The sequence below is a fragment of the Urocampus carinirostris genome, chromosome 3, assembly GCF_059441175.1.
Source record: "Urocampus carinirostris isolate Australia breed hairy pipefish chromosome 3, RoL_Ucar_1.0, whole genome shotgun sequence".
Taxonomy (NCBI): domain Eukaryota; kingdom Metazoa; phylum Chordata; class Actinopteri; order Syngnathiformes; family Syngnathidae; genus Urocampus; species Urocampus carinirostris.
The window spans coordinates 13,746,328-13,773,914 of record NC_142351.1 but is presented as its reverse complement, the minus strand read 5'-3'; the positions used below and the strand labels follow the sequence as shown (position 1 = coordinate 13,773,914).

Genomic DNA, 27,587 nt, shown 5'->3' with positions numbered 1-27,587 from the left:
CTGAAAGGGGAATTACCTCATGTGCATTCCCTGCTCAAGGTTTCTTCATTTACCACATGTTCAGGATTTGAGTTTTTCCTTGCCCTCATGTAGGTTTTAGATCAGGTGATGGTGTAATAATAGTCTGGTTTGCAATAATCTGTGGTCTGCGCAGCTCTTTGAGACTCCTTATGATAGAGGGCTATAAAAAATAAACATGACTTGCCTCCAATCAGCACAGAGAACACAGAAAGCAGTTCTCAGTGTGGTTTGTGTGTAAACGGGTTTGTAAAGTGACACCATAATTCAACCAAATAGGCATTTATCCGTAGGACCTATTTATAGAAAATGATCGGCAATACACACACTAAAATCTAACCGCCAAATGTCAAATAGTTACTCAATTTCAGAGAATACTACAAAGCATTAAAGTAATCCCTCGGTTATCGCGGTTAATGGGGACCAAAACCACCTGCGTAAAGTGAAAATCCGCGAAGTAGCGACGCCCCTTCAAAAATGCTTAAAAAAATATATATATATTTTTTTTTTATTATTATTTTTTAGACCCGGTTGATGGGGACCAAAACCACCTGCAAAAAGTGAAAATCTGCAAAGTAGCGACGCCCCTTCAAAAATGCTTTAAAAAAATAATATTTATTTATTTTTTTATTATTATTTTTTCTAAATATATATATATATATATATATATATATATATATATTTTTTTTTTTAATTTTATTATTATAATTTTGTAGACCCGGTTAATGGGGACCAAAACCACCCGCAAAAAGTGAAACTCTGCAAAGTAGTGACGCCCCTTCAAAATGCTTAAAAAATAATAATAATTTTCTTAAATTTAATATCATTATTATTTTTTAGACCCGCGAAGCTTTGAACCCGCGAACGTGGAACCGCGAAGTAGCGAGGTCCCACTGTATATCATTTCTTGCACTCCTGCCTTTTCACCTGCAAAAAGCAGGAGCCAAAAGTAGATTTTTATGCAAATCTTGTACTAAGAGTAAACAAAATACACACAAGCCAAGTACATAAAATGTTTATTTTTGAAGTCATCGTTTTCTCAGCATCGTAAATATCTTTTCCGAGAATAAAAAGCATTCTTTACAGCATCAGGCAGGAAATGTTTCACTTTGTACACCTTTTGATCAAGAACGGAAAGAGGTGTGTTGTGTCGGATATACGATTTGGATTTAGTGCATTTATTGCATTACAAAGCGACCATCCCCAAAACTAAGTAGTGCAATTTCTTTTTTCACTTTCCCCCCCGATTCACACTAAAAAGGAAGTCCAGATGGTGTAAGGCTTTTCATTTTTCCACGTTAGTATTGCATACAGAATAGGACAGAGAAAATGAAAGGATAACCTTGTGCTTGGTAAATAAGAAACTTTCGATCCTCGTTGGTCCGCTCTGGCGTTATAGAAACAAAATTGTAGAACTGAGACATGCAGGACATCATTCGTTGATTTTAATCAGAAACCGTTGGAATATCAAAGTGCTGCCCAGCTCGTTTTGAACTCGAGGGAGTGATAAGAGTGCTGTTAGTTCTAAGTGGAGAAAGTAAAACCGCCCCCCAAGACTACGGGCATACCCGGGAACAATGCGTTACCGAAACGGTAAAAAAAGAATCGGAATTCATGCAGAACTTGCATAGTTTTTTTGTCTTCATCATGCAGTTTTTTGTCAAAAATATACATACATCACTAGATACGTGTGCGACAGCGCTAACCGATGATTTCCTTAAGTCAGTTCGGATGGACCCTGTGAGATGTAAGAGCACAACAGAGTCATGCCGTTTTGCTGCTACGGCTCCGAAGTGGTCCTTAGCCGCACCGCGCGTGCCACGTGAAGTTGAGGGACACCTGAGGGTCGGCTGTGGTAAAACTGCAGAACACAAAGTGGGCGAAAGATCCGGGATGCTACAATCAAAGACTGCTACAATCGGATAATGGGGGGGGGGACACCCTGAGCCATGCAAATTAGCGTACATTCTCCAAAGCCGCCACTGGGCGGCGTGAGGATCAGTCAACATAAACAAGCAATGAAGTCACTGACATTCCTCTTTTTTTTTTTTTTTTTTTTTAAATACATGTGTTTACATTCTCTGTGCTCGTCAGTTCTTTAGAAGTGTAAGCAAGTGATTGTGCAACGTCGGAACGAGACGGCGGTGAAATGTGTCAGGTTTTGTGGCTGCACCCGAATGCAGAGAAGCCAGAACAGAGGCAGGGTTGCTCAAAAGAGGGATGGTATTTAATAAGGAGGTACAAAGTAACAAACAAGGGTTCAAAAACAAAACCATACCTGTCATCACCCCTACAGAAATGACATGGCTATGGCACAACCAGGATGACGATGGCAAAGACCCAACCACCAAAAGACCACAGACATTACCTGGCGGCGAGGGGAGCATCCCTCGGCCGCTTCTGATCCCTGTAATTTTCCACGGGTCTGAGCGTTCACACAAAGTCGGTGAGCGACGCTTGAAACAACAGTGAGAAACCATAATCCCAAGTGTGGCAAGATAATTAATTATCAAACATGTCCAAAACTTGACATCAAGTTACATTTTGCTGAGTTTCCGGCAATGCAAAATTATTTTTCTCTTTTGAATGGATTGACTATTGTACGATTGCCTACAAACGTCATTTGTTTATACAATTCTTTCACAAGATTTCCATTTCTTTTTATTTCCTGATATATTTTGTCGCATAATATTAACATTTTTGGGGGCTTATTTAGTCGGTTGTAAGATACAGAACTGTACTTAATCACATTTTTTAGTGGAAGTACAATGTTGCCAACAAGATTCACTTGATATAACTGGAAATTATTTGAATGCAACACAAACTTTATCTTCTTTTTTCCGACTTTTAAAAAAAAATTCCTTTAAAAAAAATCTCATTGTGTTTATTTTTTCCGAGCTGTTCCTTTTTACTTTTTGTTCTCTATTTACTTTTTTCCTACATTTCTTTCTTTTCTTTTTTTCTAAATGTTTCCTTCTTTTTTTCTCGTCCTTTTGTTTCTTTTTTTCCTCAGCTTTTCACTAGTTTTTCATTTTGATATTTTTTTCTTTTTTGTTCTATTCCCCCCTTCCTTTAAGTCATGTTGTGCATAATTTTACATAATATTTGGTCATGTAGGGATTAAAGAAGCAAAAACAACCCGAAGAGCCGTTTAGGACCCGAAAGAGCCGGTTCCTTTTAGTGAGCCGAGCCGAAGAAGCCGGTTCTCGACAAACTCTACTAACTTTACTCAACTTCGTTCCCCTTCGACTCGACTTCAAAATACCGTATTTAGGACACAACGTCAGGGGAACCCGTGTATTTTTACCTTCATGCACTGTAACTTTGACTTAAGTCGCTTCTTAATTAGTAATTTTGAGTTCTCATTTTTGTGCCCTGGCTAGATTATCTTGTGCGCCGATAATGTGCGCGCAGTTTAGAGGGAACACTGGTCCCGACGGCAACAAAGTTCTTGTTATGGAGGCGAGGACTAGGTCTCTACGCTGCTTCTGGTGCCTGTTCCGGGACCAGGACCCACGACCGTACTGACCCTGTTTCAGCGAGGACGGATGAGGACTTTTAGCGGTCACCTGTTCCGGGCGAGGTTAGCTGTAGCATCCGTGATCTTTTTGTGTTTACCGGCCGTCTGGAATGCAGGCCTCAACGGAGAGGTTCTGTCAGGATCTGGCATGGCACCTTTGCAAAAGAGCGCCAACTACAGGTGTGTCCAATCTCCCCACACCTTACAGTGATGACCCTGACCCTTTATAATGACCGAACAGCACACGGGGTCGGGTCATTGCCATTGACATCGTGATTGCCATTTTTACGCCACTTCCATTCCGTCTTCTGATATCATGTTAGGTGTGGTTTTTTTTTTGTTTCTGGTTTGGACACTTTGGTAGTTGTTTTAGACCTGGTTTGTTTCTGTTTTTTGCCTATCTATACCACAGGTGTCAAACAGGCGGCCCGCGGGCCAGATCAGGCCCGCTAAGGGATTGAATCCGGCCCGCGAGACAACACTCAGAGAAGCGCAAGAGAAAAACAAGCTGCAGGTTGAAATATGTCAACTTGATGTTGCCAAAGCCAGGTGCCTCTCACAAAGACACTGTACTTGTATGTATTTCTCTCTCTTTCTTTCCCACCCTTTTTCTCCCACTCTGTCTCTTTCTCTCTTCATACCCTTCGCGCTTTCTTTTCTCTTTTCTCTCTTTCTGTCTTTCTATTTCTCTTTGGATTTCTTTCTTCCTCTCCCTTTCTTTTCCCCCTCTTTTTTTTCCCCCCTTTCCCCCTCTCTCACGACTCTTTTGTTTCTCACGCTCTCTCTTTTTCTTTCTTTGTCCCGCCCTCTCTCCTTTTCCCTCCCTCTTTGTCTTATTTTTTTATCTCTCTTTTTCTTTCTCTTTAATCTACTAGTCCGGCCCCCGACAGAATGTTTGTTCTATCGTGTGGCCCCAAAGAGTTTGACACCCCTGATCTATACCGTCCTTTATTCAGCAAAGGTGCCTCTGTTTCAGCTTTCCTGCATTTGGGTCCACCTCCTAAAACGTGACAAAATGGAAGTGTGCCATTCGCCATCCATTAAATGAAAAGAAAAACAACTTAGGTCGCAGAGCGCATCTGAAACAAGCAAGCAAATAAAGAAGTATTATAACTCAAACTAGATGCCCATTCATATTTACATAATCGGGAAATGCATTAATATATCTGCATGTCGCTGTAAAGATCTTTTAGCTCCTATTCTGGCATCAGTGTACGAATTGTCTCAAAATGACGATACATTAGTAGTCGCACATGCAACGATAACCATCTAGGGGTGTCCCGAGCCGAACTTGATATCGAAAAGCAACCCCACAAAATTACATTAACAGTGGTTCTCATATGTAAGCAGTTCCTGGTTCCGATCCTACTCTTTTACCCAGCAGAACTGGATGTTGAATGTGAGATAAAAGGGACAGTATGTATTTGATCACTAGATGCTGCTGTAATTTGGAGTGGAATCGAAAACAAGTGCTACAAGCACAATGAAGAATGCAAACTACGGAAACTCGAAATGACCAAAATGTAGCAATGAATTCCTCATTTTTATACCCGACTTCCCTCCAGGTGAGGCTTATGTTAATGCTAATTTCTTGACCTTCAAGTATTTAAAAATGCATGTTTATTTGATCATGGACTTTTATTATTATTTAATTATTGTTATTATATAGTTATTATCATTATTCAATATCGTTTTTATTTCATGAATTCACTTTATTATATCACTAGAAGAGGCTAAACAATACACTCTGTCCCTTGAAGCAAATCAACTAAGAAATAAGTGGAGCAGAACTAAAATTAATGTTAAGCTAAATCCACTGGCGGAACCAAAATCACCCAACTACTTTGTGCCCAATTTGAATATTAAAAAAATGCTGATTGTTTTACTATGACTTTTGTTATAATTTTTTTTTAAATTGCCACCATTAAAGTTGCATTTTTTTTAATTTCCACATCCCCTAGAGTGGATCTGCTTTTAATAAAATAGGGCTCAGTTATCTGAAGTTTGGGGTCTCTCCCCTGTTCTCCTAGTTGTGGCTCGAAGCTCTCCAGCTAAAAGTCATCCTGGAAGGGGGATTACCACATGTGCGGTCTCTTCTCAAGGTTTCTTCATTTTCCTCATGTTGAGGTTTTTGAGTTTTTCCTTGCCCTCATGTTGGTTTCAGATCAGGGGATGGTGTAATAATAGTCTGAAATAATAGTCTGTGCAGCCCTTTGAGACTCTTTGTGATTAAGGGCTATACAAATAAAAATGACTTGACGTGTCTACTAAACTATAAACGTATCAACTACAAACAAAAGCATGTGGAATTACTGCAGTTATCAGATCGGCTGAAATCTGGATTGAACAATTCTTGAGGTTGCAAAATCCGTACGGAATTAGAGGTGCTAAAAAGTGGTTTCGGGACACCCCTGAACCCATGTTTGGCTTTAAGGCTGGAGCACTGCGTGTTGAAGGAGACATGGTACAGCAGGCAAAGCAGCTCAGGTTTGCCTGAAAACCTCCGGCTGCAGAGGAGCCCTGTTGACCATTTTCCCGGAGACGTCGAAACGCCCCCTCGCTGGAGATAAAGTGAAGCTCTAAAAATAGACCTGGACTTGTGTGGATTTCTCAGTAGGTGTCTCGCGGCCAAGGGCGGCTGCGCTGGCGGTTGTTCCTCTGGTTGTGGCCCTGCTGGGCTTCGCTTTGGAGCAGCCGGTCCTGCGCCTCTTGGTTGTTGGCGTTGCGGGCTTCGCCGTGCCCCCGCCGGGCGGGGTACGCGCCCCGGTACGCCCGGCCACCGCAAGGGGAGCCGTATTCTTCCTCCTCCTCCTCTTCGTTGTCTTCCCGCCCCCGGCGGCACGGGCTACCCCGATGACCGTGGGACAGGGAGTCGCTGGCTTCATCCGACGGCATCAGGCTGTCCTGCTCCAAAGGGGAGGCGGCCTCTTCGCATGCCTCTTCTTCTTCCTCCCCCTCTTCTCCTTGCTCTTCGTCCTCCATCTCCGCAGCCTCGCTCGACTGAGGCTGGTTCTTGTTCTGGAAGAGTAAATGCAAGGTGACCAACGTGGGGCCCCTTTAAAACAGGGCGGCTTCACACTTCCAGGGTTGGGTAGGGTTACTTTAACTGAATTACTTTCAATTACTTTTGGATTACTCCGATACCAAATATGCTAATAAAAGACAAAAGAAACTAAATATGAATAACATTACTCAATTTTGTGCAGGCTTGGGGAGTGACGGAATACAGGGGCGGCAGTGGCTCAGGAGGTAGAGCGCTCGTCTTGGGATCGAGAGATCGCAGTTCGAATCCCAGCTCCTCCGTGTTACATGTCGAAGTGTCCTTGGGTAAGACACTGAACCCCTAATACCCCCAATATGCAGGTTAGCGCCTTACATGGCTGCATGGCCGCAATTGGGAAATGTGAAGCACACTGTAAAGCGCTTTGGGAAGTCTTGACTTGAAAAGCGCTATATAAATGCAAATCATTTCATTTCGTTTCATTACATGGACCGGCAAAAATGATGTTGGCAAGCTGTTTGGATTTATTTTCATTTTGTTTCCGTCGCATTTAATGTTAGTTTTGCAGGAGATCAAAGAGATCAAAGCCAGGAGAGAAAGCTTACCACGTGTTGTGAGTTATCATTTTATTCATAGATTCTTTTGTCTTTTATTAACATATTTGGTAGTGGAGTAATCCAAAAGTAATTGAAAGTAATCCAGTTAAAGTAACCCTACCCAACCCTGCACACTTCTTACATTTGGGAGTTGTTCTGTCGGCTCAAAGTTTGGTAGATGCAAACATATAAGGTTGACAAAAGAATGCAAACACCGTACGAACAAGGACTTTGTGACAGCACTTCTGATCACTTTGATGGAGCCAAAAGAGGATTTTAGACGAATATGACATTTAGTATTTTCTTCAAGTACAGGTATATACCTTAGTTCATACACTGTATGGTCCATAACATGGCATAACATTGGATACAACGGGAATTGAACCCAGATCGCAGTGGGAAGCGCGCCGGAATTCATCCACGAGACGATGCATAAAAAGGCATTAGGTTTTTGTCATGATTACCGATGTGAATCACCTGTGCCTGCTCCTTTGGCGCCAACTGCCTTGGAATCTGATTGGCTCCCTGTCCCTATTTAAACCCACTTCTATCTGTTCACTTTTGTCAGTCCGTCTGTGAACCTCACTTAACACTAGGCAAGCTTTTTTCGACCCTGACTCCCACCTGTTTTTTGCTCTCGTTTGTCCCCCGGCTTCGACCCATTTTTGATCATAAGCACGCCTACTCTCCCGTCCCGGCTTTAGACATTTTTTTTGTCCCCGACCACGTCTACTCTCCTTTCCTGGCTTACGACTTGCTTCCGACCCCGACCACGTTTTTGCTCTCCTGTCCCGGCTACTGACCCTTTTTTCTGTTGCTGACTTCCCGACACCGCCATCGCTCGCCACGGAAGATCCACTTCCGCGTTCAGAGCGACCTGCTTCCCGCGTCTAGCACTCACCGGATCGTGGGTGCAACCCTCTCTTTCTTCCAATAAAACTTATTAGAAACGCAACGCAATTGGGTCCTGTCTCCGTTCTGGTTCTGACAGTTTTATCTCATTATAACACTTTTTATTGCCACAGCGATGTTATTATTGGGATTGAGGAATACTGAAATACTGTTTCGTATAGCCGACTGGCAAAGTCTTTTTACAAAGCACACAGGAGTCTGAAAGACATTGTGGGAAGTAATTCTGTCGCCCTGAAAGTTATAAACGCATAGCTGCATGTATTTTACAATGTTTGTCGGGGGGGTTTTTTAAGGGTTATTGATCTATCTTCGTTATTCATTATCCATTATCCGTTATCGGTCAGTTCATAATACGCTACAAAGCCTAGGAGCCGGGACACTTACTCTCAGCCAAAAGGCCAAGCTAAGGTCCTAGCCTAAAGCTTTGCTGCGATCATTGCGAATGCACCGTTCCCGGAGGTACTGCAATACCGGGCCGATGCGTGGAGTGGACAGAACAAGCTCTTATTCCATCTCCGGAATGCAAAAATCAAAGGCCAAGCTAAGGACCTAGCATCAAAGCAAAAGGCCAAGGCTCAATTATGATGAACTATACGGCCAAGCTAAGGACCTAGCATCAAAGCTTTGCTACTTTTGGTCCTAGCCCTAAAGCCTTGCTGCGCGCTACAAAGCCTACGGGATGCTTTATTCTAACAGGCACTTAAAATGCCTAGTTTTGAGCTGAGAAACAGTTAAACCTATATGGTCCATCCATCCATTATCTGCACCGCTTATCCTCAGTAGGGTCGCGGGGGTGCTGGAGCCCGTCTCATCAGTCTTCGAACTGAACTGGTTGCCAGCCAGTCGCTGGGCACACGGGGACATTCACACCTAGGGACAATTTGGACCGACCAATTAACCTCACATGCATGTTTTTGGAATGTGTGAGGACACCGGAGTGCCCGAAGGAAACCCACGCAAGCACGGGAAGAACATGCAAATTCCACACAGGAGGTCTGATCTCATGACCTCAGAACTGTGCCGCACCCGCGCTAACCACTGCGCCGCCGTGCTGCCCAACCTATATGGTACCGTGACTAAAAATAGTCTGTTAATGACATGATACCTAATGCCTTTTCATGTGTCGTCTGCATTCCTAGTGCTCTAGTCAAGAATATGGCAATCTCCCTACCGCAATCGGGTTTGATTCCTATAGCATCCAAGGTTATGCAATAGTGGACAACCATTCTTAGTGCTATTTGGCTCCATTCCTGTTACACGTTTGTTAGGTAATTGTGGTCGAAATTCATGGACTGAATTACACAAACATGGTAAAGCATTTTCAATTGTCTGTGCATAACGTGCGCAGGTTTATCAGGCGCACGCTCAAATTTATGGATTCTTTTTTGTGCGCCTTATAGTCCAGAAAGTATAGTATATTAAAAAATGACGATGAGTTGCAGACTAGGTAAAGTCATTCAACCATATGAAAGGATTCGTGACATAATTAGCATGAAATAGGAGAGACAGAAACCTTAAATTAACGGATTGGTGCTTCATGCATTAGTCTGTTTGAACACGCAACATAGCTACACTATCAGAAGTGTTATTCAAAATTGAACGCAATCTGTGTCAGCGTACATTTCTTGAGGGGTTTGGAAATCCTGTATTCTACCTACACAACCATTGCGTATTCTAAGTAGCGCACAGAATGGCAAACAGGCACAGTCTTATATTTCATAAAATTTGATGTTGCATTGTTGTGGAATGTGGAAAATAACTAATAAAAAGTATGTAGGCGGGCACCACGGCGGCGCAGTGGTTAGCGCGTGTGCGGCACAGTTCTGAGGTCATGGGTTCAAATCCCGCTACCAACCTTCCTGTGCGGAGTTTGCATGTTCTCCCCGTGCTTGCGTGGGTTTCCTACGGGCACTCCGGTTTCCTCCCACATTCCAAAGACATGCATTTCAGGTGGATTGGCCGATTCAAATTGTCCCTAGGTGTGATTGAACGAGTGAGTTGTCTGTCCCTGTGTGCCCTGCGATTGGCTGGCAACCAGTTCAGGGTGTCCCCTGCCCACTGCCCGATGATTACTGGGATGGGCTCCAGCACCCCCGCGACCCTACTGAGGATAAGCGGTGCAGCTAATTAGATGAGATGAGATGTGTGTAGGCATCTGGTGAAGGTCGTGATTTCTGAGACTACAGCATATACATGGTTTAAAACCTTTAAGTAAGTGTTTGAAATAACGGAGGTCTTTTTTTTTCCCCCCCCTTTTTTTTTTTTTTTTTTCAAGCAAAGCATTTACAATAAAAGTTATATCAATCAATTTCAGAAGACTGATGCGCCAGCAGCTAAGAGTACAATTTGGGTCATTCTGTCCGTGTATTAGAAGTACAGCTATGATTTAGTTTACTTTACCTTTATTCTGTATTACATTTTTAAATTTTATTTTTCAGTTGTATTTTTCATCCGTGTGGGAGCTTAACTGACTGTTGTGGAATGTGGAAAATCACTAATGATAAGTATGTAGGCATCTGGTGAAGGTCATGGGATGACGTTGTTGCAAGAGGTCACGAGCTGATATGCTGAGGAAGTCGGGGCGGACGACCTTCACAAGATATCTTAACTTTATTTGAGAACGTTGAATGTTGAACGTCTGGAACTTTGAACGTGTCACGAATGCAATAAAGCGCGTTCCCTTTTCGCCATATCTCATCTCTGCGTATTTTTGGGGGCGACGCCCAACGACGTTCTTTCCAAATGCATTTCTAATAGCCATTCTATTGAGTTAATCAATGACTTGTTTTCCTTACATTACCATGCCGCATTCGAGGAAGGTGGGAAGTTGGGCTCTCTCGCTCTCTTTTTCTAGACAACTATTTAAAACCTTGTAAATTATGTAAGAACCAGTGAAGGGGATGCTTTTTTCCCTAGTTACCGTAAATTCCGGGCTATAAGCTGCTACTTTTTTCCCTAACTTTCAACCCTGCGGCTTACTCAAGGATGCGGCCAATTTATGTAATTTTTCTAACGGCCGCTAGCAGCGCTCAAGTGTTGCTACCATTAACTGCCCTGTCAAAGCTATATTATTATTATTAAAGCTTTGAAAACTCTCTCGGTGTATCGTCTTTCTTTGTTAATATGTGTAACCCATGTATAATATGTATTTGCCACTGTATATTTTTGTAATGTATTTATTTGAGACACTTATTTTGATACATTTTGCACGGGTGAACAAAAAATGAGGGGCGGAACAAACGCGGGGTGCTGAGCTTAAGTGGGGACCGCTAAAGGTGAGGGACAGACAAGGAAAGAAGAGGGGGTAAAAAGTTGGTTAAAGAAAAAGGAGTTGCGTGAGTAAATGTGTTCATCTGATATATTTTTCCCACCCTTACCTTCGGAAATATACACTTTTTTCCTTGGATTACTTTCAACGGGACCCGGACTCTGCAGGTCTGCATCAAACCTTAAGTACCGGTATCATTTTCCGTTCATTTTGCCGGCTGTGATTTTTGGACTGTGGACTTTAATGAACGACATTTAGTTTCAATCGCGGGACTTGAAGTCGGGTTTGGGTTAATTTTGTGTTTGTGTTACATGTTTAAATGTGGGCGCATGCGGCTTATATAGAGGTGCGGCTTGTGTATGTACAAAATCAGTTTTCCTCTTTAAATGTGGTGGGTGCGGCTTATAATCAGGTGCGCTCTATAGTCCGGAATTTACGGTATTCAACATCACACACTTTCCATGTCAGATAAACGGGGAAGTCAGATTTCCCACTGTCCAAATGCAGCACAAGTCTTATTCAGCAAGGTGTTTGCAAAGTTTTGCCCTAGTGTACAAATACTTACAACAAATGGAATAGGTGATGGGAATGGAGGCAATTGGGAGGCATAGGTGGCAGAGGTGTTAGTCTATTGTAAACATACCGTATTGTGTTCTTATTATTGTGTGAAAAGAAAGAACACACATTCCTGATAGCGTCATGTGCCATTGTGATGGCTGGCACACTTATTTGGCATGCAAGGAAACGGCTTATCAGACAAGTAGAAGAAATGAGAAAGTTCTGCCAAATGACACTCGAGGTAGGTTCCATGTGTCATTCATCCAAGTGTTGATTCACTTGAGAGCATCAACTTAGAGAGAAGAGGGATGTGGCGCACCAAGAAAATACAGACGCTCCCCTACTAGCGAACATTCGAGTTACGAAAACAGGAGATACGAACATTTTTTTTCGGGATGTCGAAAAATGTCCGGACATTGCTGTAAGTTGGATTTTGTATTGTGTGCACCTTTTTCCAAGTACAGGACATTACTGTAGTGCTTCTTGTGGTGTGGCGCTGTGAGAGGTTACCCAGCATCCACCCCGAAGAATAAATCCACTTCCTCTTCCTAGTTCGTGTGTAATCATACTGTACTGTATCTCCAGCGCGCTAAAAACGTTGACATTTTTATTGTTTAATATCTCGTGCATCCATTCAATATGGTTGGTGTGAAGTGTAAAGAAGAGGCGAGCTGTTTCTTTTTAAAAGAAAGTGGAATAAGAAAGCTTGATGCGGTTGAGAAAATTGTTGGATCACTTTTTTTCGGCCACTTTCTACCACGGAGGAGGAAGACGCCTAACTCTTGAAGCTCATCTTCCAAAAGTAAGTTAAACTTAACTTTATTTATCTTTATAGAGCATATTATTTTATGAAACGTTTATTTTTTAGTACAAAACAATAAAGGTTACTTATGCAAGCATTAAACATACATTCCATACAAACTATAGTACTGAGGCAACTTACGAACAAATTCAACTTACGAACTATTGTCCGGAACTTATGTTGTTTGTTAGTAGGGTAGCCTCTGTACTACCAACTTGGGTCGAGGGTTACCATAAATTCCGGACGACAAATCCGAAACTCGATTTTGTATTTGTACGAGCCTCACCTGTTTAAAGCTGCAAAGCTAAACATCCAAAAAATGAAGGAATTCACATCCACTTCTTTAGGCCCGGCGCACACTTAAAGCCTTTTCTGCTATAGTTTTTCAGTTATGTTTCTCATTTAAAACGTTTTCACACAATGTGACCATTCAAGATGGCGATTACAAAGACGAGCACCTATTTACCACTGCGCAGAGCTGCGTCGCGTAAAATGCCAGCCCTATATTTCTACACAACAGCGCCAGGGCAGCCAAACTGTGGAGAATAGTGCCCGATTGCAACACAGACGTGTCTCATTTTGTTGTCATTTGGCTGTTTCTGTGGTACCAGACCAAATTACATTCGCTTGTTATCGTTCCTCGAGGACTAAAGGAAACTTTAGCGACTTGAAATTGACACTGATGATACAAAAAGAGAAGTGTAGCTTTTTTGATAGATAACTTCCACTGCTGTTCAAATTGGATGTATAATCGGGGACTTGATTTATGGATGAAAAGGTGAAATACAGTGTAAATACTCAAAAGTACTTTTGAAACTCCTGTTTTGCTCCTGTTATGAATTAAATGAATAATGTTGTAAAATATGGAGTAATTTCTCCTCTAAACATTGTAATAAATGTATCCAGATGTCACTGCGGTGTTTTCCTTTTATCGCGCATGCTTTGTGGGAAAGAGCAGCTTGCTGTTTTCCTTGGTGCCGCCACGAAAAAAAAACAAGCCGCAGTGGTTTAAACGTTGCAAAAAAGTAGCGGCTTATGGTACGGAATTTACAGTAATTGGTGTGTGTGTGTTGTGTATACCCTACTACTCACCCCAGTTGGTCAAGCCATCATTCAATTAATTCCTGAATTTCAGAAAAAGGTTAGGCATGGATGAGCGAGAGGACACACAAGCGAAGACAATTATATAAAAAACAAGAGTGAGAACTGAGAGACGGCGACAACATAACGTAGAAAAAAATGGAGAAGGGTTCGAAAAAAGCTCACCTGGAGGCTGGAGATGGCCGAAAGTGGCGTCATCAGAGTCTGCTCCAAAAGAGGATTGAGAGGAGTGGTCCCGGGGAGATGGGTGGCCCGCCAGTAGATCTCCAGGTACTCGGCCAAATGCTCACAAGCGTCCTCTAGCTGGTTTTCATCCAAAATGACGTCAAACAAATCCTAACAAGTAGAGCGTTTGAGCGATAGGGAGAAAAATGGATGCATAGAAAGTGCGTCAGCTCGTCATGCTCAATGTTGCTTCAGTTCCTGTGATTAAAACAAATCGGTTTTGGGAAAATCAATGAAAGTTTTAACAACTAATTAATCATCTGAATGATGACTTTACACTTCCCGTTCCTCATTGTGCTTTATGAGACTCGATAATCAAATAAGCTGTTTTGCTGTGTGGTTCGTTTGGGTTCATGTACACGATTTTTGTAGTTTTACATCTTATCATTATTATTTTACGAACCCCTTTTGTGTCTTGTGTATTCATTGATACTTTCTCTCAGTCACGGTTGCCATGCCGCCCAATTGGCCCCGCCCGTGTGGCGCTAGCTGTGGCTCGTTGACAGATTAGCTTCCCTTCTATTTAAGCTCAGTGCTCTCACTCTTCCTTTGTCAGTCCTTCAACAAAATTCTGCCCCGCAAGACACGAGTCTTTACTCTGTCTGGTTCCCTGCATGTGTTTCCTGTCCGGTATTGTTCCCGTCTATTTTGTCCTGTTTAATATCGATCTCCAGTTTCGTTCCTGTCTAGTTTGTCCTGTTTAATTACGCTATCGAGTTATGATATCAATCCTGTCTGTCCCGTCCTGTATCGCTCCATCTGTCCGATATCTGCTCGAGCAATTGGTATCGATCCTGTCATTCCACGCCAGAATGCTGCCGCACGTCTTCTTACCAACCATCACTGGCGTTTGGGTTAACGTGCATGAATTCCCCATTTCCCGTAAAAAAAAAACTTGGTTGAGAAACGTCACACATTTGGGTTCTCCTCCTGTTCCGGTTCTTTACACTCCTTATTTTGAGTGTCTAAAAAACTAAACAATAATAAACTTATCACTAACATTTGCAGGTGTTAAATATCAACTACTCCAATTTCCCAGCAGCTTTACACTCAAACATCTGTGATGGACGTATTCTGAATCATTTCAACTGAAAATTCATTATGAAACAGGAGTGACCATCAAAATGGATTTTCTTAACAACTTATTGCCACTAGTGTTACAGCTAGCTGTGGGTCATTCCATGTGAATCCAAATGTATTTATTTTAACTTTAGATTAAATAATGACCATTAACAATTAACAAATACAAAACAATTCATGAAAATGAATATGGGCTCGGTTCCAATTGACATGGAATGATCCCTTCGCTGCTGAATCGAGTTGTAAGGCCGTGTACTTGTTACCAGTGAAACCTCACAATGATCATAAATACACTGATATCTCTAAATACGAGCGCCTCTACACACGAGAATTTCGATACACAATTTTTTTGTCATGATTACTCATTACACCCATCTGTGCCCGCTCCTTTGGCGCCAGCTGCTGCTGGTTACCCGATTGGTTACCCTACTTAAGCTCAGTCCTTTCACTCGCCCGTTGTCAGTCCGTCAGCCAACCTCTGTTTGTACAAGGCAAGCATTTTGACTTTGACTCCCGTCGGTCCCGCTTTTTTTACCCGTTTTCCAGTGGTCCGTTCCTGATTTCCCCGTTTGTCTCTGGCTACGACCTGTTTTTGATTCCGAACACGTTTTGCTCTCCTGTCCCGGCTAACGACCTGTTTTTTGACCCCAACCACATTCTGATCTCCCGTCCCGGCTAACGACCTGTTTTTCTGTCTAACTACGCTACGATCTCCCGCTCCGGAGGATCCACTTCCTCATTCAGAACACGCTCCGATCCTGTGAGCGGCTTGCTTCCCGCGTCCACTGGATTGCTGGCACTGCCTTTCCTCTATATTTCAATAAACTTGTGAGTAACGTTACGCATCTGGGTCCTCCTTCTGTTCTGGTCTTGACAAATAGGTAAAATATATTCTGATAGGAGACAACAGTTGACTCACAGGGGGACACTGAGAGAGTTTGTCAGCAGCCATCAACTGCACATTTAGGTGCTTGCTCTGGGACTTCCCCCTCGACTTGATTAGCCTCTGAAGCACCTAAAAGAAGCCAAAAAAAGCAGAGTTGGTCTCTGAATGGTTAAAAAGGTAGCCGCTATGAATGCTACCTTTGGTGAAGAGACTTTAACATAGACAATGATGGGCGCCAAGGAAGTTTTGGCGAGCTGTGTGGGATGGTTGATGGTATCCGCATCCAAAATCACCAGCTGCAGCGTTTTGGCCAGTTCGAATATCCTCTCGATTTCACTCTGTACCTCCGCTTTAAAAAGAGAAGCAGACATTTTCAATGTTCAGCCCTTCTTCTCAAAAAATCTACCTTTTCAATTGGGACTTTTACCTAAACTAGAGCGTGTGTTGGACCTCTCCATTATGGGTCTTTTATTGAGGACCGATCTTTTGGCCAGGGACAAGTCGGCAGTGACGCGAGTAATTGAGATTCTGCAGTATCGATAAAAGTGAATAAAAATAGACAGTTAGTGAAATATTTTAACCCCATTCTTTAAACTACAGAAACAATTGATGACATCAACAGACCTCCCTTCGAATCTGTGTTTCAGGAAATCAAAAAGGGCTTTCTGCATCATATCGGTAACCTGGAGGAAAGAGGGAAAAAACAATTTTAACATAGCCATTACAGTAATCCCTTTCTGTATCATGGTTTACTTGCAATTTTTTATCTCCGGTCTCTCAAGAAAGTTTGATCACATGATCCCGATTTCAGCTAACCTGCATTGGCTCCCTGTTAGCTTAAGATGTGATTTTAAGGTTATGTTGGTGGTATACAAAATCATGCATGGACTTGCTCCCTCATATCTTTCAGATTTAATTTCCCCCTTTGTTCCGGTCTGGAGCCTTCGCTCTGAAAATGCTGATCTACTAGTGATCCCAAGAGCCAAGAAGATAGCCACCGGTTCCGTTCCTCATTAGGGCCCGGGTGCTGTGGAATGATCTGCACAGTGAGATTCGATCTGTAACCTGAGTGGAACTGTTTAAATCTAGACTTAAAACATACTTCTATTCTATAGCTTAAGAATGACCTATATTTCATGTTGACAATATCTGTGTATTATTTGTTATTGCAATATCAGTTGCAGCCTGGTCATCCTGGAAGGGGGATTAACTCATTCTTCATTTTACTCATGTTGAGGTTTTTGAGTTTTTCCTTGCCCTCATGTAGGTTTTGAATCAGGGGATGGTGTAATAATAGTCTGGAGTTTGCAATAGTCTGTGCAGCCCTTTGAGACTCCTTGTGATTAAGGGCTATACAAATAAACATGACTTGACTTGACATGACATTGTGTTCTGCCTTCTTTTTGGCCAAACAGTCTCCCCGTCCCTTTTCTGCCTGGGTCTTCCTGTGTGTCAGTAACATTGCCATCCAAGTTGTACACGTACATAAAACAGCTTGATGATCCTGTATGCGCAAATCTTTTAAATTTCCACTTTTTCTAAAAGCCATCATGAAAAAGCCAAAGGAACATGCTTTCAATCACAAAGTCTGACTTCTCCACATGCTAAAGGAAGGTGAGATCATTTTAAGCCACATTTTTTGTTTTCTGTATAACGTCCAAAGATGGCCACTAAATATTATCTGAAGTAAAAAAGTGTTGTCCTGAAATTATTTCCACCCCTTTTGGAATCAATAAGATCAAAGCGGCGCTGCCACGAGCGGCTGCCTTTTCCAGCAGCTGCCCTATTGTTTTATTGTCTGCTCCTATCTTCGGTGTTTTTTCTTCCCGTTTTGACAACTACACTATGGATTACTTCTATCCTATGGACATGGGTTTTAACGCACAAGAAATGCGTGTATTCAAGGAATTTCAACTCCTTGCCCTGAAGAATTCTCGTGCCGGCGTGATGAAGGGGCCTATCGTGGAGGAAGAGCCGGAGCTAGCGAAGCGGCTAGCGGCGTTATAAGTCTTCGGTACCATCCGTAATCATGGTAAATGCGAACTCACAACCAAATAAGATCATCGAGTGCTGGTGGAAAACATAGAAGCGCACAGGGAGCGCAGTTGCTGTGTTGTGCGGAAACGTGGCTCACGTTGAGCATTCCGGACGCTAACGTGTAGCCACCCGGAGCTACCCGGAGTAATCCGGCTTCAACGCCGCTAAACAGAGACACGAAAGCCGGGGGGAATCGGAGAGGAGGCGGACTTGCTAACACGAGGTGGTGTATCCCTGGATTTTCACAAAGAAAAGTTTTCCATCTGCCGCAGGGATGTCGAATTTTTGGACTGGCGTGACGTTATCCACTTCGCTACAAGCACCCCTAGGGCATCATGTTCATCTGTTAATAAACAACGGGGTAGACTGCTGGAAGTGTGAATTTCCCTACGGGGATGAATAAAGTATCTATCTATCTATCTATCTATCTATCTATCTATCTATCTATCTATCTATCTATCTATCTATCTATCTATCTATCTATCTAGTGCAATAAATCAGCAAGATTATTTTCAGATTTATAATTTGACGGTACAGAAGTTATCTAAAAAAACTTTTATAAAGTACACTACTTATATTTGTTGTTTGTAATGTCCTAATCAAATTGATATTTCAATGCCACTTTTTTTGTTACCCAATGACAAATGGCCACAAAATATTATCAGAAGTAAAAATGTGGTGTCCTGAAATTAATTTCCCCTCTTTTTGGAATCAGTAGCTCCATATAACAGCGAGATATTTTTTTGAATTATAATTTAAAAGTATGTTTATAAAAAAACGTATATTTTGGTATTTTCAATTTCTGTCTTGCTATATGAGAGAAAATCCAGTTCACAAGCAGTCCAGTCTAGCACTAGCCCGTGACTGCTCACTGCCAGCATCAGCTGATTCCTGTTTGCACGTGGAAACTACTACAGAGGAAAAATAAAAAAATGTGCTGTACGTTAGTTTAAAGTTACAATAAATTTTAAGCATACAGTAAGTGCTTACCTAACGCAACAGTCTCTCGATCTTATACCTGTCGACCTCTGCCAAATGCTCCCATTATTAATGATTGCAAATCCTCCTTGTTAAGCGATAACTAACCCTACAAACACAGAGCGGCACCTATTTACTCACAGCAAGACAGACTATGTAGAATACCGCGATAAAGTTAGTAATCTAAGATGACGGTCTCGTCTGCTACCAGTGACCAAGACGTTCCGGATTAAAGATGAAATGGGCAAGATGAGATCGGTCTTTCTTGATTTCCTTCTTAAATCTTTGAAAATACAACAATGAAATTGAAGCTTTTCCAATGATTTTAAGCACCTATACAAACCCTGAGTATCTTTGACAGTAAATGGGCAAATGCAAAACTTATTGGCGCACCAACCTCATAACCCTTGAGTGAGGGTCCCACGAGGACCACCGGCCTCATGGACGGCACCACATCATACGGAGGAACGTGCTCCTGCCACACAATAGCCAAAGTAAAATGTAAAGAGTCGATGCCTTGGGGAGTGGGCGCAAAGGATGGTTAAAGGAAATTGGCGAAAAAACGTCCACGGAAAAAGTAGATGGAGTAAACCTACCTGTTTTTGCTTCTGTTTAGCTTTTAAAAATAAAATAGCGATTGTTTCAGTTAAGAAAGACGTTACGGAAGGCTGGCATTCTGTGTGTGCAATACTTACTTTCCCCTCCAGATGGTGGTGTGGTCCTCCAGTTCCCAGTCACCATGTCTCCTAAACTGGAGGAGTTGCCCCCTGATTTCCTAAAAAGCCAAGCACAATATTACAGCTTTTCAATGAAGTGTTCCTCCATACAAAGGAGGGGAATAATAGAGAAGTTTGCTGAGGATGCCAAGGATTTTCGTTATTTTGACTATTATTGCGCACAGTTGTTCTTTATTTGGACTCACTGTTTGTAGTTTTGACTGTTATTTCACACTGTTGTTCCTTATTTTGACTAGTATGCACTATTTACATCATGGTCACTATCAGCCAATAATGTTGCTGGTTCTGTTGCTGTGATTTCCAAACCTTCAGCGCAGATCTGATCTTTGTAACCAAGGGGTTTTCATAAAAAGGAAGGGCTCTGGGGAGGAACTTTTAGAACCGGTTTCTTATGTGAGGTTTGGGTATCATCCTCTGCTGTTTTCCTCGCAAGTTCAAAATCCATTAGGGTCTTCTCTTCTTTTTTAATTGTCTACTAAGTTATAATCTTATCACTTTATTCATAAGCACTGACTCAAATTATGTGGACCGCTTATCCTCAGTAGGGTCGCGGGGGTGCTGGAGCCCATCCCAGCTATCCTTGGGCAGTGGGCAGGGGACACCCTGAACTGGTAGCCAGCCAGTCGCAGGGCACACAGGGACAGACAATTCGCTCGCTCTGTCACACCTAGGGACAATTTGGACTGGCCAATTAACCTGTCATCCATGTTTTTGGAATGTGGGAGGAAACCGGAGAGCCCGGAGGAAACCCACGCAACCACTGGGAGAACATGCAAACTCCACACTGGAGGTTCGATCTCATGACCTCAGAACTGTGCCGCACACGCACTAACCACTGCGCCGCCGTGCTGCCCTGTCCAAACTATAATAAACAAAAACTAATGGAACAGTTATTTTTTTACCATTACAAGAAAAAAAATATCATTTAGCAATAAACCTGACATAGAAATTGTTGGTCAAAAGGCAAATCACCTCTGTTTCTGCTCTTGCTTGAGTCTCATCGCTTCCAGGCGCAGTGGGCTTGGGATGAAGGCGATGTCGCCTCCCTCTTTGACAAGCCGGCCGATCCACCAGTCATTGCTGTACTTCTGTAAAATCGACAGTTTCAGCATCAAACCGATATGTGACGTACGACTGAGGGAAGGGAACACTGGCTCACTTCTTTGATGTGCAGGAAGTCTTTGGCATCAAAGTTGACTGCAGCTCCTTGTACAGGACAGTCCTCATCGAGAGCTCCACAGTAACTCACATTTGTTTTTACTGCAAATGCTACAGGTTTGGACTGAATTGAAAAACAAACACAATGATAAAAGTTGCTTGATTAAATTGTTACACATATAGTTTGGCAACAAAGGATTAGTGTTAAAAAGGAATATATGAAATACCGAAACCACTGGGATTTGTACGTTAGTTTTGTGGTTATGGTTTGCAGGGTTGGGTAGGGTTACTTTAACTTGATTACTTTCAATTACTTTTGGATTACTCCAATACTAAATATGCTGATAAAAGGCAAAAGAAACTTAATATGAATAAAATTACTAAATTTTGTGCAGGCTTGGGGAGTAACGGAACACATGGAACGGCAAAAATGATGTTGGCAAGCTGTTTGGATTTATTTTCATTTGGTTTCTGTCGCATTTTATGTTAGTTTTGCCGGAGATCAAAGCCAGGAGAGAAAGCTTACCACGTGTTGTGAGTCATAATTTTATTCATATTTAGATTGTTTTGTCTTTTATTAGCATATTTGGTAATGGAGTAATCCAAAAGTAATTGAAAGTAATCAAGTTAAAGTAACCCTACCCAACCCTGATGGTTTGTAGTCACTTTGTTTTCCGAAGATTAGGGATGACTGAGTACAGATACATTAAACATTAAAACATACCAGCACCGATTGTTTTAAGGTGGTAAACTCTAGTTTTGGTTGTACTGAAGTGTGCATTCTATAATGAAGAAATAAAAAGAGTAAAAATATGTTGTCAATAATTGTATTTAATTTCACAGAAAATTATCATTTCGGAATGTATAGGCATAGTGACTACCCTTAAGTTAGAATTTGAGAACTTTAACCGTCTTTATCGCCATTGATAACAATGTTGTTTACAACGAAGTTAGACGTGGCAGTCCAGGATAAACATGCAATAAAACGTGATATTAATCATTTATACCAGAAATGATTCTAGGCTAGCTCTTTACAAAGGCTGCGCACCTTTGAAAAATATATAATTTTGCTTTTTTTCCTAAGTTACAGATTGTTTAGGGGTTGATATCTCAAATAAAACACGAACATTTTGGAAATGTTTTTTGTCATGGTTGTCCATTGCCCTCACTTGGCCCCGCTCGTTTGGCGCCAGCTTCGCCTTGTTGCCTGATTGGCTTCCCCTCCTATTTAAGCTCAGTGCTCTCACTCACCCCTTGTCAGTCCATCAACGAACCTCTGCACCCGCAAGACGTTTGTTTTGACTCTGTCCAGTATCCTGCTTGTGAATCCTGTCTGATATCGATCCAGTCCGTCTCGTCCTTTCTGATATCTTGCTAGTCTCCAGCATCTGGTATCGGTTCTGCCTTTCTCATCCTGTCCAATATCCTGCGCCAGTGTCCAGTATTGATCCCGTCTGTCTCGTCATGTCTGATATTTGACTCCAGTCTCCAGTATCTGGTATCGCTCCTATCTGTCCCGTCCTGTCCGGTATTGCTAGCATTGTTTAAAGAAAAATAATGCAATTGGTGGGAGTTATTCTGTTTGTTTCTGTTTTTAATATTGGACACCTGCACCTGGTATAGAATGTAATTTACTAATAGAATTTATAGGATACCAGTTTGTTATTCTGACTAATATTCATCACGGTTGTAGTTATTTGGACTGTTTTGCAGCCAATAATGTTGCCGTCCTTTGATTTTCACACCCTTAAGGGCAGATCTGCTTTTGTAACCTAGGAGATTGAATAAAAAGAAAGGGTGCAAAGGAGGGCTTTTAGAACAGATTTAGAACCTAACATTGTGAGAGTGTTTTGTAGAGTCCTCTGCTGTTCTCCTTGCAAGTTTAAAATTCATTGATGCCTTCTCTCTTTATTTTGAGTTTCTACTAAACCATAACCTTATGTTTTTTTTAAAAAACTGACCTAAATACAAAAACAACTTGGCGCCGAAGATAAAAAGATTTGAGCTAAAAAAAATTAATTTGAAAAGTGTTTTATTAACTAACATGGGAGAGGACTCATGTACACACTTTGTGATATTCATTAGACTGGCGATTTTGCTGAGTGGAGTGTGAAAAACAAATATGTGAGCGCAGATGACAAAACAATGAATTTTCAAAAATAAACAATGATTAATACACAGTGCTACCGAGTTGACAGAAAAAAAACATGCTTTCTCCTAGAAAATCTGCCTGTATAGTACCTTAGCTCTGTCGAGCTGAAGTTGTGCCTGGCGCTCGGCTTCACGCCGATACGCCTCGCGGTCCTCCTCTGCTGACAGGTCGGAATCCGACGGTCTACTGGTATAGGAATCAGCCGAGCCCTATGGTGACAGTGCAGGAGAAAGGGAAATTCTTTAAGCTGTCATTTTCTCCTTTGCGTGGTGACAATGGATTGTGCAGCTGCGCACTTTTGCAGGTGTCTGTACACCCCGAAACGCTCATGAGGGAGCTTGTGTGTATGAACAACACAATGTGCTGCTCTCCCACACCCGCCATCCTCTGGAAAACCAAATATAGCACAAAGGAGTAAACTGCTTCCTCTTCTCGTTTGCTTGGCCCCATTCCATCCTAGCATCCCCCACAATGCAGCATATATACATCCCTTTTTGCCCTGTTTAATCTCAAAGGAAGTCTCATGAGCAAAACATGTACCTGTTCACATTAATCACCCTCAGTTGTTTAGGGACACATCCTAAGTTGGCTTCTGTTCCACTGTGCTCAAAAAACTTAAAAAAGTAAACTTTACAATTAAGTGATGCACTATTGTCAGGACCAGAACGGAAACAGGACCCAATTGTGTAACGTTTACCACAAGTTTTATTGAAAGAATGAGGAAGGGCAGCACCCACGATCCGGTGTTCGCTGGACGCGGGAAGCAAGTCGCTCTCGCACTCGGATTGGGATCCGAACACAGAAGTGGATCTTCCGTAGCGAGCGATAGCAGTGTCAGGGAGGGAAAAACTGGTCGGTACCCGGGACTGGGAGAGCAAAGCGTGGTCGGGAACGAGTCGTAAGCCAGGACGGGAGAATAGACGTAGTCGGGATCAAAAATGGGTTGTAAGTCGGGACGGGAGAGCAGACGTGGTCGGGATCAAAACAGGTCGTAGCCGGAGACAAATGGGAGCATAAACGGGACAGGCGGGAGTCAGGGTCCAAAAAGGCTTGCCTTGTATAAACAGAAGTTCACAGACGGACTGAAAACAGGGGATTGACAGGACTGGGTTTAAGTAGGGTCAGGGAGCCAATCAGAGCCCGCAGCGGTTGGCACCAAATGAGCGGGCACAGGTGAGTCACATCGGTTTCATGACAACTATTGACGGTCATCATTTGTGTTTGTATTCGTGTAACTGAGTTTTCATAACAAAACAAAAAAAGTCCTGGCTGTCAATCAAACTAAAAGTGATACAAAAAAACAGATAAAGAGTACTGTAAATTAGGCATGCAAAGCCCATCACCTAGAATTCCTAATGTCACATATTATTTGACACATTGCAGTGAACCAGGTAGCGAGACACTCTCCTAGGTCCGTGTGTTTTTGTAAATGTTAGAACAGATTTCTCTGCAAAGCAAGCAATGCTGCAAAAGGCAGTACTGTATCAGTTAAGGAAAAACTAGGATATCAAGTGAAATCTTGGATATACAGTAAGAGAAGACCATTTCCGAGTCCTGGGAATAAGCATGTGTGACAGGTTAAAGATGAGGGTCATCATCAATTTATGACTGTGGCAACTTCGTGAGGAATGTCTATCGTCGTAGCAAATCTTGAACCACTTTGACACGACTTTGGAAAGAATTTTTCAGACCACACTAAGATGTTCTTCCAAGGCCAACATGGGATACACTTTATAAGTTATTCATTGGTTGTTTAACCGCTTTATCCTCATAATGGTGGAACAGACAACAGCTGACTTTAAACTGGGACAGCAGACACCCCAGACTGGTAATGAGCCAGTCCAGGTCACACAAACAATCCATACATGTGCAAACCTAGAATGCCCACCTATGAGATCTTTTAGGAATGTGGGATTAACTGGAGCGCCTGGAAAAAAATCATGTAAAATGTACAGTAAAATAGGTAATGTGGTGCAACCACATTAAAAAAACAGAAAAAAACAACACATTCCAAAACAGTTTTAGATGTTAGGCTATGGGTGTCCAACAAAAATCCGCTGAGAGTAGTACTAAAGGAAAATAAACGAAATCATGTCAAACTATGACCTGCAGTTTTTATGTCCATTGGATGTCACCAAAGCCTGGAGCCACTGGTAAAGCACACCACCCTCTGTAGCTGTATTTTCTGACTACCATTTCTCAACCAGAGAACGATTGAGGAACCACCCATCCAGATGTTAGTTTACTTAAAATAGAAGTCATGGACATGCTGGTTAAGGCAGTATGATTGTACTCACGTGTGGTACGTGGATGTCTGTCAACCAGAGCATTTGAATCTTACCGCCCCGAATCATAATTTAATCATGATTTAATTGTTAACCTCCGAAAGACCTGCAGGTCCATGGCTAACACAGTTTTTATGCTATTAATTTACCTTGTCAGACCACCGTGTTTATCCTACCATATGGACCCTGAGCTAAAACAAGTTTGACACCTCTGTGTTAGGCATATGATGTAGGGTTGGGAGTTTCCAATCAATTTTATTTTTGTTCACGCTTTGTGGAATTCTGATATTGCTGTATTAGTAAGGGGGCAGCACAGCGGCGCAGTGGTTACCGAGTGTGCGGCACAGTTCTGAGATCGAACCCCCTGTGTGGGGTTTGCATGTTCTCCCTGTGCTTGCGTGTGTTTCCTTATTCCTTGAAGGAATAAGAAAGCTGTCCAAAATGTCAATGTAAACTTGTGCATTTATTGCAGATTTCACCACAGCCTCAGTGCCTTTGCCTGACAGGCAGCCCCATATCATTAAGGACTGTGGGAATTTTGATGTTTTCTTTAGGCAGTCCTCTTTGTAAATCTCATTGGAACAGCGTTAAACAAAAGTTCCAGCATTATCACCTTGTCCAATGCAGATTTGTGACTCATCACTGAAGATAATCTTCATCCAGTCATCCACAGTCCATGATTGCCTCTCCTTAGCCCATTGCACTCTTGTTGTTTTGTGTTTAAGCATCAACAATGGTTTCCTTTTTGCTTTCCGATGTTAAAATCCTTTTTCCTTCAGGCGATTTTGCACAGTTCTGTCATATACATTGACTCCAACTTCCCCCCCATTTCCTCTTCATTGGTCTTGTTGTAGGGCAGCACGACGGGGCAGTGGTTAGCACGTGTGCGGCACAATTCTGAGGTCATAAGATCGAACCTTCTTGTGTGGAGTTTGTATGTTCTCCCCGTGCCTGCGTGGGGTTCCTCCGGGCACTCCGGTTTCCTCCCACATTCTAAAAACATGCATGTCAGGTTAATTGGCCGGTCCAAATTGTTTCTGGGTGTAAATGAGCCAGTGAGTTTTCTCTCTTCATGCCCAGCGACCTGCTGGCAACCAGTTCAGGGTGTCCCCTGCCCACTGCCCGAAGATAGCTGGGATGGGCTCCAGCACCCCCGCGATCCTACTGAAGATAAGCGGTGCAGATAATGGATGGATGGATGGATGGTTAATGTATCGGATAATTTGTCTCAAGCTGGATCTGGTTCCAGTATTCTCTACTGATGAACATCAGGCTGTGTTGAAGACTCGCTAATGTTATCTTTATTCTAATTTAAAATTGAGGCAATTTTCTCCTGTACTTGTTTTGGATTGCCTTTATAAACCTTAACTCACATCTACTATGCATGTTAATAAACCAACTCGCCACACAGGTAGCTCCCTGGAGACAGAAAGTCAGTTTTGGGGCTAACCCAGAGTGTGGATCAAATAATTTTAAGTCAGCTCTTTGGTGTACATTTCAAGACTTTGCAAATTTTTAAACAACATGATAAAAATAAAAGGTCTTCACATGTTCTCATAAATGTATTTTAAAATCATTACAACAACGTTTTGGTCAATAGGGTGCATGCACCCAGCCCTTCACAGAGCACACAGGGTGAACATTAACAATAGCGACAATTTAGACATGCCTATAAATGCAATTTATAGCCCAATCCTGTCACTCGCCGGTGGTAGGTCCGTCACCAAACCTCTGTTGTTACAAGGCAAGTATTTTGACCCTGACTCCCGCCTGTCCCATTTTTCCACCCGTCCGTTCCTGATCTTCCCGTTTGTCTCTGGCTCCGACCCGTTTTGGATCCCAACCATATTTTGCTCTCCCGTCCCGGCTTACGACCCGTTTTTGATCCTGACCACGTTTTGCTCTCCTGTCCCGGCTATCGACCTGTTTTTTTCCTGTCCTCGACACCACGATCTTCTGCTCCACTTCCGCATTCGGAACCCGTTCCGATTCTGTGCGCGGCTTGCTTCCCGCGTCCAGCGAGCACCGGATCGCGGGCGCTGCCTTTCCCCTCTATCTCAATAAACTTTACGCGATTGGGTCTACCCTTTGTGTTGGTCGTGACAATATGAGGTAAAAGATAATGTATGCCTCTCCAATTTGCCCCATCTGCAGTTTCAAATGGCTTTTTTTTAACTTCTTTACATTTGCTCTTTTTTTTTCTTTCTTTTTTTTTGCACATTCCCCTCGGGAAAGAAACAAAAAGCAAATGGAGATAGGTCTTTTTAGCATCG

General features: G+C 42.4%; 1 protein-coding gene and 1 pseudogene across 1 annotated transcript in view; both read right to left on the bottom strand.

Annotated features, from left to right (window-relative positions):
- Nucleotides 1–4,374: 4,374 nt before the first annotated feature.
- Nucleotides 4,375–27,587, bottom strand: part of LOC148368743 (voltage-dependent L-type calcium channel subunit beta-3-like) — a 37,215-nt gene continuing 14,002 nt past the window's right edge. The window contains exons 3-14 of the mRNA XM_088330776.1: nt 23,119–23,238; nt 20,879–21,001; nt 20,692–20,807; nt 19,678–19,757; nt 19,579–19,598; nt 19,380–19,457; nt 16,592–16,650; nt 16,395–16,495; nt 16,165–16,316; nt 16,001–16,096; nt 13,942–14,112; nt 4,375–6,556 (exon numbers count right to left, since the gene is read on the bottom strand). Coding sequence (XP_088186902.1) covers nt 6,149–6,556; nt 13,942–14,112; nt 16,001–16,096; nt 16,165–16,316; nt 16,395–16,495; nt 16,592–16,650; nt 19,380–19,457; nt 19,579–19,598; nt 19,678–19,757; nt 20,692–20,807; nt 20,879–21,001; nt 23,119–23,238 — 1,524 coding nt within the window. The 3' untranslated portion in view covers nt 4,375–6,148. The remainder of the gene's footprint in view (nt 6,557–13,941; nt 14,113–16,000; nt 16,097–16,164; nt 16,317–16,394; nt 16,496–16,591; nt 16,651–19,379; nt 19,458–19,578; nt 19,599–19,677; nt 19,758–20,691; nt 20,808–20,878; nt 21,002–23,118; nt 23,239–27,587) is intronic.
- On the bottom strand, nt 8,485–8,627 carry LOC148368744 (U2 spliceosomal RNA; annotated as a pseudogene).